This window comes from Crinia signifera, chromosome 11 (assembly GCF_055691185.1).
Source record: "Crinia signifera chromosome 11, ASM5569118v1, whole genome shotgun sequence".
Classification (NCBI taxonomy): Eukaryota; Metazoa; Chordata; class Amphibia; order Anura; family Myobatrachidae; genus Crinia; species Crinia signifera.
In genome coordinates this window covers 84,117,267-84,129,377 of record NC_139227.1, presented here as the reverse complement: position 1 = coordinate 84,129,377, position 12,111 = coordinate 84,117,267, and the positions used below count along the sequence as shown (strand labels likewise).

Genomic DNA, 12,111 nt, shown 5'->3' with positions numbered 1-12,111 from the left:
CTGCAGGAGCCAGAGCCTGCAAAGGAAAGCCTGACCAGTGTATAAATGTTTGCCAAGGCCACTGGGAGGATGACCTAGGGCACCACAGGAACCAAGGACACACTTCCGCCCCCAGCCGTCAGATCCATCTCGGCCGCCTAATCTTAAACCCCCGAACCCCGGGGACTAGTCGGATATCTTATGCCAGCAAAAAACGCAGCGCGGGTCCTAGAAAGCACTACCAGATAAGGCACCCGAGGGGCACCATGCAGCTGTAGCAAAACAGCAAGGATAGACTCCTCCCGGACAATAGCGTATCGTAAGCAGTGTCTGCGCAACCCTAAACCAGCAGCAAGCAAAAGGTGATGGGGTGGTGGGGAGGGGAGGGCATTTTTTGGAAAAATCAAAAGAAAAAAGAAAATACCCATTAGGTAATGCGCCAGTACCACCCTGAAGTTCCCGGCACTAAACATCTCCTAGAATAGACAACATTAACCCCAACCCCCGCCAACCTGACTGCGCAGATCAGCCAACCCAACGCCCGGAACATACGTTCCCTAAATAGAATTGGAAAGTGAAAACATTGCAGGCCCTAGCCCACGCAACCAAGAAGACCCGGCCTACTGGGTAGATGGCTGCAGCCCTGCATTGACAACTACTAGAGCCAGCTGGATACCATCCTGCCCAATTATGGTAGACAAGCGAACCAGATGATGGGATCTGGCCACGCCCGCAGCGGCCCTTATTAGTGAGTGGCAGACAAGTGACCCATGGGTACAAATGACTTCAGGTAACAGAGGTCATACACAGCGGCAATCTGGATTCCCAGAAAGGACAGGTAAGTAACCGCTCCTCCATTCCAACCTCAACCACACCAAAATGTCCGAATAGCGAACGGAAACCACCCAGGAGCCTAGCGCAGCGTTCAGAATAAGCAGGGCCAACAAAAAGCAATTCCTAAAGGTAGTGAGAGATACAGCCCTGACACGGGGACACTTCAACGCCCCAGTGTAAAGGTGTGTAACCCCTTAAATTATGCATGAGAAATGGAACACCCCATCGGCAACATTTGACGATGAAGTATTCCTCGCCTCTACACAGCAGATCCGTTCGCTAAGGCTAGTGAATAACAGGCTAAAGGTGTTATAATCCTGATTTATTTATTCATGGCATTGCTGCTATTTAATTGGTAGTGGTGATGTACATTGTTCCCATACTACGTAGTGTGTTACAGGGGATCTATGCACCCATAGATTGCTGCCTTGAACTTAAAGTCTATATTTTAATTCACCTGGACACGTATGCCCACCAAAACTCATTTCGTTCTTGGCATCCAATACATTTTAGAAGTATTATTGTGGAATATTATTATCGAAAATAATGATTATTACTGCAATGCTAGAGATTTTGCCTTTTTTTTTTTTGCTGCTCGTCACACATTCGAGAAGCAAATATTTTGATTTGAACGACCCCTAATCCAGATATGCGTCCGTAGCATAGCCTGGAGCGCTGGAAATTTTTAGAAGGGAATATTACTGTGCGAGAACACAGCGTTGCCCATGCGCTTACCTGATGTGTTCTACCGCCAATCATGTCACCTTTCCCTCACTCATCGTAATTTTAGCATTGCAAAGCAAATGACAGGTCTTGTACCTTAGAATACAGCTAATCCAAGCTTTAGAGGCTGATGCTCCAATTTTTAGAAGGGAATATTACTGTGCGAGAACACAGCGTTGCCCATGCGCTTACCTGATGTGTTCTACCGCCAATCATGTCACCTTTCCCTCACTCATCGTAATTTTAGCATTGCAAAGCAAATGACAGGTCTTGTACCTTAGAATACAGCTAATCCAAGCTTTAGAGGCTGATGCTCCTAAATAACTCATTCGCTGGTACTGCGTTTCCACCGCCATGTTATGTAATCTATTTATTCTGCAGTAATAATCACACCCTTCTGGAGAAATGCCCTGGAGAAGGATGGTCCCTGAGCTGAACTACTTTATTAGGAACGCTGTATCTGGGGCAGGGGTTCCCAATCTTTTTCTAATTGCGACACCCTAGAGTATCAGAATTTTTCCAAGGCACCCCCAGGCCCCAAAAATATATCAAATCAAGTAGATTCTGTTGATATATTTCTCTTAGGGTCAGTTATGTGGTAAAGGGCAGGATTTGCTTCCGATTGTACACATTTTATGATTGGCAGCCACCAGCACTGGTTTTGTCCAGAAATAATTGAACGTAAATAGTTTGAATTGGTCCCGGACCACCAACCCGAGGCACCCCTGCCAGTATCCTGAGGCACCCCAGGGAGCCTAGGCCCATAGTTTGGGAACCACTGATCTAGGGGTTGAGGCTGATCTAATTGAGACATAGGAACACCGAGCCTGGGAGGCTTACTCGTCGGTTAGGCTGAACAAGTACATAAAGTCATCCTTCTAAATTTACCCCCTCCGGCTCTCACTTAATGCCTCGATACCTGAAGGACTGCTGTGCATTCGCAGCGCCCAACCAATGTCAACCCCATGGGGGGGGAGGGACGAGTGAGAAATGCCAGATAAGCCGCCCGACACAGGCTCAGCCCCCTCACCTGAAAATCCAGGCCGCGCCGTACATGTACCAACATCAGCATCACTATCCATGCCCGCTTCCATAGCCGACTCCACTGCCCGAAAATCCGTGGGGACTTGACGTCTGAAGATTCAGGCTGAGCAGCCCATGTGTCATCATCTGCATCGTCCTCCCCGACTTCGCCAGCAGTGAACGAATCCTCTTCGCTGTAGTCCAGCTGTGCCTCAACATCTGTGGGAACATGCAAAAAGGAGGGGGGGACCCCGAGGACTGTAGGCCTCGGTCACGCATGCGGCTCTGTGCAGAACCATCACCTCAGAGTGTCTCCCTCTCCATCATGGCAACAGCTGACCCCATATCCCTGAAAGCCTGCAAGAATTCTGAGCACCCTGGAATGGGCCTCCTTTGTGCCCCCTGAGACCAATCCTCTAACTGTCTGGGACCCCACCGTCTCCCGGGGCAGAGTATTAACAATGGGCACCAGAGCCCCAGCAATGGAGGACACTGCTGCGGACAGCAGAGAGGGGTCAAAGGAGGTAGTGGAGACTCTAGCCGTGGTTGCACCCCCAGACCCTGCCTTGGATCCAGAGCACCCCACCGGTGGAAGCCTGCCAATTCCCCTGACTCCACTCCCCAGAAGCCCGTGCAGTAGTATGTCCCCTAGGTGGCAGCGCCTCACAGTTGGCCGATGAGGACATGTAAATGCTGCCCGCACTAACCTGGCCCACGCTGCCCGACCCCTAATGTTCGCAGCTACTGTAGCGCTCACCTACAACACCGGGCCTTGCTGCCCCACGGTGTCCCACCCCTTGGCTCTAGCCGCCCCGGGGCCGGAAGCAGGCCGCAGCGCAGGAGCCTCCAAGGCTTCACCTGCAGCCGGGCGTCTACCACAAGCCCATCCGTGAACGGGGACCAGAGACAGGGATGATGCCACAGCGTCTGTTCAGGCCTCCTTGACTTCGCACAGCATCTACTCAGCATTGCAGAGGGGTGGGGGGGGGCCTAATCGCGGCTAATTAGCATATGCCGCGACCTAATTAGCATATACCGCGACCTAATTAGCATATACCGCGACCTAATTAGCATATGCCGCGACCTAATTAGCATATACAGCGGCCTAATTAGCATATGCCGCGACCTAATTAGCATACATCGCGACCTAATTAGCATAGGCCATGCCCCTTGCGGGCGCTGTGAGAGTCCCTATTAGCAATCTTCAGAAATTGGGAGGTATGCATGGCATGGTAATAGTCAGGGAAAGCACTACTGAGACAGCAAAGCAATGTATCAGCACTCAACTGAATACAGTTATACACTAACTGGGGAGCTCAGGGGCACAGATCCACTCACCAGAAAACTTTCAGGAAAGAGAGAAATACTCCTCCCTCTCCTGCCCTGATATCCCAGCTAACACTGCTCTTCCCTAAGTCCTTATTGGACCACCGAGTCACATGCTTCCCTAGGTCACACAACAGTCTTGGATGTTTAACCCACTCCATGCCTATTGCAGACATTACGTTATTCGTATATTAAGCGGAATAACATAGGAAAGTTTCACCAAGTGTGGGACAGATGGGTGACCTCCAAGCACTATAAGAGTGGAGAAAAGCACACATAAGCAGAGGCAGAACTCTGGGAGGCAATGGAGTCATCTGCCGCCAGGCTCCTGCTCCCAAGGGGGCACCTCTCCTTCCTTGCAATTTTAAATTTATAAATTGAAAGCCATTGATATCACTTTTGAGTTCTGAAATATGTGTTCACTCTCTTTTATATATATATATATATATATATATATATATATATATATATATATATATATATATATATATATATATATATATATTGTAGAGCGGTAGAGAAGCGGCACTCGGAGTCAGAAATAAAGAAAAACGCAGGTAATTTCTTGATCAAACGTTTTCAATGTTATACAAACATCGTCATCAGGATAAGTGAACAAACTTTTAGACACACCTTATAAAGACATCACCACATCACGTGTGGTTACCCGCCAACAGCTCCAAGCTGACGCATCTAATCATGACGCAATCAGCAGGCGCTGGTGGTCATGGCAACCAACTATACACAGTGCAAAAAATGACAATACATACATGCATAAATGTTATGAATTAAAAACAAACAACTCCATGAAAAATACAGTGTAGGTATAATATATACTAATACAATGCAACAGTTGCAAAATACGTAATTAAAGGAAACATATTCATAAGAATGGCTACACATCAGCGTGAATCCAAAACGCTAGCCTGGAAGGTGTCCGGAAAAACATATAAAAAGCATATGTAAACCGGCTCAACTGAGCTCACAAGAAACAATGTAGCCCTGCGGACTCATTAAGTCCGCGAGGTGCCAAAGTGCCAAGGGAATGTATCCAACGGGCTTCCCTACGGAGCAGGCGCAATGATCTGTCACCTCCCCGCAGGGTTGCCGGTTCATGGTCAATGATAGTGTATTTCAACATGGCTAAAGTATGCTTCATTGTGACCCAGTGACGGGCCACAGGTTGATCACTCGAGCCGCTGGTAAGCGCAGCCCGCAAAACAGATTTATGACCGGCAATTCTCTCCCGTAATGTCCGGTCAGTTTTTCCCACATAACATAACCCACACGGACACGTAATCAAATATATAATAAATTTGGTGGTACATGTGACACGATGTTTGATGGGGATACGTGCACCCGTGTGGGGATGCCAATATTCATGGATCTACACACTATGCAATTGAGACATCTGAAACATCCAACTCTCAGTTTAAGGAAGGTATTCTGTTCGGAGTCAGACTGTCTAATGCCAGATATGTCAGTCTTCATTACCCAATCCCGTATATTCTTACCGCGACTGTAACACGGCATAATGCGGGTGTCATGAAGTTTAAGGGCAGGGTCAGTGCTGACTATAGGCCAGGCATTCTTAGTTATCCTCTGGATGGTAGAGGTTTTAGCATTAAAGTGGTTGACCCATGGTATGCACTTCATGCGAGCAGCTTTGACTTATCCAGCTATAATGACATCACTATTCGCCCCGCCGACAAAGGTGGGTGAATAGTGGTGCAGAATTTGAGTGATTATGCTTGTGAAATAAATCGACAATTACGGGAGAGAATTGCCGGTCATAAATCTGCTTTGCGGGCTGCGCTTACCAGCGGCTCGAGTGATCAACCTGTGGCCCGTCACTGGGTCACAATGAAGCATACTTTAGCCATGTTGAAATACACTATCATTGACCATGAACCGGCAACCCTGCGGGGAGGTGACAGATCATTGCGCCTGCTCCGTAGGGAAGCCCGTTGGATACATTCCCTTGGCACTTTGGCACCTCACGGACTTAATGAGTCCGCAGGGCTACATTGTTTCTTGTGAGCTCAGTTGAGCCGGTTTACATATGCTTTTTATATGTTTTTCCGGACACCTTCCAGGCTAGCGTTTTGGATTCACGCTGATGTGTAGCCATTCTTATGAATATGTTTCCTTTAATTACGTATTTTGCAACTGTTGCATTGTATTAGTATATATTATACCTACACTGTATTTTTCGTGGAGTTGTTTGTTTTTAATTCATAACATTTATGCATGTATGTATTGTCATTTTTTGCACTGTGTATAGTTGGTTGCCATGACCACCAGCGCCTGCTGATTGCGTCATGATTAGATGCGTCAGCTTGGAGCTGTTGGCGGGTAACCACACGTGATGTGGTGATGTCTTTATAAGGTGTGTCTAAAGGTTTGTTCACTTATCCTGATGACGATGTTTGTATAACATTGAAAACGTTTGATCAAGAAATTACCTGCGTTTTTCTTTATTTCTGACTCCGAGTGCCGCTTCTCTACCGCTCTACATTTGGGACCTCCGAGTCCTTACCTGAGGGCACCGGGGCACGGTAAACTACAAGAAAGGTGTGCTGTCCTTCCACTACCTATTTATATATACTGTATACATACTGAATATATGTATGTTATATTTCATAACAGACATACAGTATATACAATATATAAGGTTTTGTGTGTGTATGTGGGGGGGGCAAAACACATCTTGCCTCCGGGCAACTGGGACAAACTTACGCCACTGCACATAAGTATACATTGCACATACATAGTAAGGTGTACACTAATTGAAAGAATCCAGGAAACCTCCAGTGAAGGTGGGATAGACGGGGGACCCTTAAGTAACAAAAACACGGTGGGAGATACACACAAAAGTACATACTGCACATACACACCAGAGATGTATAGTAATCAAGGACTACATGATAGTGTCACTAGATGGGGGACAGGTGAGGGACCCTAAATGAATAGAAGTATATGGGAAAGAAAATAAGCTTACACAACTACACAAAGCACGTATACACCTAAGTAACACTATGTCGAGGGAAATCCGGAAGTCACTATAGAGACAATCAGAGAGCAGGATAGGATAGTAGGAAAAAGAAAAAGGAGAGAGAAAAATAGAAAAGAGAGCGACGCACAAGGACGAATCCCACTTGGGGGGGGGGGTCCACTTGGGGGGGTGGGATCGGGTAAATAAGTAAGTTATAAGAAATAAGCGCCAAAGAGGCACTGCGAGACACAAGCTCCAATCCTATCTCACTGAATTCATGTGGAGAAAGACATTGGGAGCTTCCACCGCATAGTACAGGCCCTTAAGCTCCTCCCTAAGGATGATTAAGTCTGATTTTATTTCTATTTTTTAATCATTAATGTTTTTGATTTTGTTCTTATATTGTAATTATTCTCATTATTTATTTTAATCAATGTTCTTAATTATTTATGCTTCATTAATGAATTTATTTAAGTAAATTAGTTAATAGTTAACACATGTTGTCATTACTGTGTCAGCTGTATGATTTTGCAGGTGTGAATGTGTTCCTAAAACACCAGCCCTATCCACGCCACCCCGAAGCGTGGCGAGCGGCGGTGGAACGCGTCCTTCGACCTTTTCATACCCCCACTATCCACGTCAGTGTGGAGCTGATTTTCTATAGTGTGGGGAGCGCAGTGAGCCACCAAGGCCGAAGCGCGGCGAGCGCACGCGTAATACATGTAAAGTAATCCGCATCCCCTCGCCACGCTTCGGGCTCGGTGGCTTGGTGGCTCGCGGTGCTCGCCACACTATATAAAATCAATCCCCGCCGACATGGATAGTGGGGGTATGAAAAGGTCGGAGGACGCGTTCTGCCGCATCTCGCGGGGCTCGCTTCGCTCGCCATGCTTCGGGGTGGCGTGGATAGTGGAGGTAACGCAAACAAAATGGCATAGCTGCTTTCAATACTAAGCACCATCACATCTCATCGCATGGATGCCTGTACAATGAAATATTGCATCGGATCGCACCCTGTTTATGGTGCCCTCCAATCCCATACGATATTTCATTGTATAAGCACTCCTGTGCACTTAATATGGACATCGCATCGCACGGCACTATAGACGCTGTGCGATCCGATGCAATTTCACTACGGAGAATAGCCTAGTACGCTAAATGCGTACTGGGCGCCCTGAAAAGAAACAAGTACCAAAATATTTTTTTTACTGTATATATTTGAGGTGCAATGTTTGCTTACACCTATACTGTATGACCGGATAATCCTAAATATAGTAAATCTTATCAGGGGTAATCAGGATGGCCATCAGAAATTGTGGAGCCCAGGACTGACAAAATAGGCAGGGCCCCGCTTTCCCGTTCTTGAACCCCCGGCTTACCTGGTGAGACCTCCGGTGTCCGCAGCACTGGCCTCTACATTGCTTCAAGGAGAATGTGAAACTTGTTTATGACAAACTATACTTGAGAGACTCCAGTCCTGGGCCCCCTTTCTGTCTGGGCCCGGGACTAGAGTCCCCACAGACACCCCACCCCCACCCCTTGATGGCTGCCCTGAGTGTAATATTTGCTGTAAGAATTTTAAGGGGAAAATGGCTTATTTGTTTCTCTCTCACAAATCATTAGCAAAAGTAGTTCAAAGACTTTCCCGATTTTTTTATGGATCTTCACAGCTTAGCATGTTCTTTGCATGAAATGCTGCAAACTGGAATGCAAACTACTGACATGAATAATAAAAATGTCATAATGTTATTATGTAGTTAATAAAATAAACCATTTAAATAATATTATCAAATTATATTAAACTTTCCACTTTCTGTTAGCGTTAAGTAGTGCACACACGGTTCCATTTACTTTCTATTACTCCCATTTTGGTCGGGATTGAATCGCACAGGGCGGTGTACACAATCGATTTAAATTATATAGTATAGATCTTTACTATATAGTCTTGCCTGCACAGACTATTTATGTACGGAATTTGATTTCGATGCTACAGAGCTGTCCATCGGGATTGAATTGGGAACGAATGCTTTATGGTGTGTACACACGGTGAGATTCCTTTGCTATTTGACAAGATTCGATTGCTATGCAATTGTTGCTATCTCTGTAATATTAACATACAATTCATACTATCTACATTCGATTTGCAATATATAGTCATTGCTGCACTGTCTATTTGGCTTTTCGATTGCAGCTGAATGGGAGCACGCATTGGTATCGAATCGGGATAGAATGCTTAAAATGTTCTATCTCCATACGATGTATATGCGATCCCAATTCTATTTTGACTATATACATATGAAGCACACTTCATCCAGTGGGGGTCTGGTGGTCGGATCACCGACTGCCAGTCCCCGGAAGGCGCCCTGCGTGTGCGTCCCCTTACAACGGAGTTCCCCGCCGGTTCTTGCCGATGGCCCCCGAAGCTCGCCCCCCCCTCCCCGCCACCCCCCCCCCCCCATTTAACCTGCCCATCATCCTGAAGTGGAGAATGGCAGAGTTCACATCCCCTGCCTCTCAGAAACTGGGACGTGCTCCCCAGTCAGATGGAGCGCCATCTCTCCAGCGGAGGCATTCTGGCGAGCCCTGGCACGATATCTGTAGTCAAAATCGAATGTCAAATTGTACCAGGTGTACACAGCATTAGATTTCCTTTCGATTCGATTTTACTTATATAAAAAAAATTAAATAGAAAAATTGAACTGTGTGTACACTACATTAGGCTCATAATTTGTAGCCAGTACTGCTTTACTTACGACAAACGTCAGGTGTTCTCCAATTGACACAAACGTCTGCTTCGGCGCATTTCAGAGCGTAGGCTGCAACTGCAGTACAGAAGCACTCACAGTCTCCACCACTGTCACACGCGCAGGCATCATTTACACACGCATCATAAAATGGTTTTGGATCCACCTAGAAACAAGGTTAATTTGCATGGTCATAAACATCAGTAACAATACTGTGGTTCAGAATTTTTTTTACTTTAACTTTTTATACAGTATATCCTGCTATCTATGAGCTGCCATGTTGCTCCATTAATATTTGTAGGTTTTACTAGGTATTACTAAACTGAATAATGAGTTTTGTCATACAGGAAATGCAATGCGTAGTTGTCTAACCCCTGGCATTGAGGGTAGGGATGTTTTATTTTTACACTGCAATATAGATCTCACTTTGAAGTAAAACCCCACCCCTGCAGTGCACCTGGTTTTGACCATTTTTTAGAAGGAATTTGCCTTTGTGAGTGAACCAGAATAAGGGTCTAAGTGTAGTCATCTTAAAAAGATGTCTTCTGGACCTGAAACCCCAGAAAGTAGCATTCATATATTAATGAGGAGTTGTTTTACTGCAGTGCCTAAGTGCTCACAGCTTTGTGGATCTGACTTTGCCTCCATCCTGATCATTTGAGTATAGGGAAAAGGCATCTAATTAAAATTTTTCTGTCACATTCCCATTTCAGTGTACAGAATGGAGGACAAACAATAAAAGATCAGGAAACAATTCCTCCTACTAGTGGTGAAGCTACTGGTACCAGTCATGACACTGATGTGCAAGTCGATCAACATCGTCTGCTCAGGCCTATGCACAATGTCATAGAGGGAATGTAAAATTCAACAACCTAAACTTAAAAATAATTAACAACTCAAAAAAGTTAACTATGTAAACGATAACTTGGCAACCATTGATTTTATTCATTTGTATTCAACAGTGTAAATTCTCTCTGTTTACCTTGCTTCGGCAGACATTGAATTTTTTATCATTGATTATGCTGCACACCCTTTCAGACCAGGATTTGCGATTTGGTTTCTTTTCGCAGGGTTTGACCACATTTTCTGTGTCAGGACATTTGGTGTCGACCTTCCAGCTGTTTCCAAACTCATTTTCATCACTTACTTGAACCATTTGTCTGGTTGTGAATTCATTTTGGGAATTACCATCAAAGTTTCCGCACAAACCACACAATTTACCCTGGAGTAAAATAAATTAAATTGTTAAAATTGTGTGTGTGTGTGTGTGTGTGTGTGTGTGTGTGTGTGTGTGTGTGTGTGTGTGTGTGTGTGTGTGTGTGTGTGTGTGTGTGTGTGTGTGTGTGTGTGTGTGTGTGTGTGCAAATTTGGACATCTTTAAACAATACAATTTTGCTTTGGACTGACTAATGTTCTGCGCTTATGTTCATATATTCTTTAACATATTTAGAATTATGTCCTTGTTTAAACATTTTTAATCTGAAGTCATATTGTAGGGACCTTTATTGTCAGAGCTGCTGCCAACCTCTGGGGTTCCATGCCCTTGCACTCCCCTGTCCGCTGACCTTTTCCTCTTTTGTCTACCTGTATTACCCAAGAAAGTTAGAGTGCAAGACCATCTCTTCTTTTGCTTTCTCTAGGTAGTTATGTTGATTGTGGGTTGCAATGATAGAAGAACCGTATATGTTTAAGCAAATATAATAAGCTATTGGGCCTTATTCTGATTGACTTGCAAGGCTGCGAAATTCGCAGCCTTGCAAGTCCATCTAACGCCGCCCTCCGCATGCAGTGCCAGGCGCCCCCCCTCGCACATAGTACCCCCCACATGGCTGGGAATGGATGATTTACATAATCATCCATGCGCAGGTGGCGAAAAATCTTTCGATGGTCTGCGAACATCGAATAATTTCTCCGGTGCACGCAGTTCAGAGTGACCTATATAGTGACTCTAATCTGCGGGCGCCCTGTGCAAGGACAGGACGGGCAGCTGACATCCGGTGATCTCAGCTGCCCGCCCCCTGCATGTCCGTCACGATCTCATTAGCCTGGGAACGCCCATGGAACGCTGGGCGTTCCCATATGCTAATGGGGCTGCCCAGCGCCCCCCGCCCTTCTCCGCCCAACGCTCAGGGTGTAGGGCGCGTGCACCTGGCTAACCAAAGTTTGCCGTGGGTGCACGGACCCTGTGTCTGCACGTGCGCAGACACAAAACATCGGTTCTCTGTGCAAACGCATGGAGGACCAAAGAAATCAGAATACGGCCCATAGTCCTTATATCACATTATTACACATAGCTTCATTTATGGACATCTACTGTATGGTTTCATTTCTTTGCATGTGTGAATTGCCCTAGTTATTGCTGACATTAGGGGAACATTTCATTACAATAGATAGGATGATGTGTTCCATACTTATTTTACTCACTGTAAGCCCCGTGTAGTGCTGAATCACCTCTTCTTACCTTGTATTCAGGTGGCACCTTGATAT

At 45.7% G+C, this 12,111-nt stretch overlaps 1 protein-coding gene across 1 annotated transcript in view; it reads right to left on the bottom strand.

Annotated features, from left to right (window-relative positions):
- Window positions 1–1,892, bottom strand: part of LOC146045082 (mucin-5AC-like) — a 110,624-nt gene extending 108,732 nt beyond the window's left edge. Inside the window, exon 1 of the mRNA XM_083163766.1 lies at window positions 1,813–1,892. Coding sequence (XP_083019892.1) covers window positions 1,813–1,892 — 80 coding nt within the window. The remainder of the gene's footprint in view (window positions 1–1,812) is intronic.
- Window positions 1,893–12,111: the final 10,219 nt, after the last annotated feature.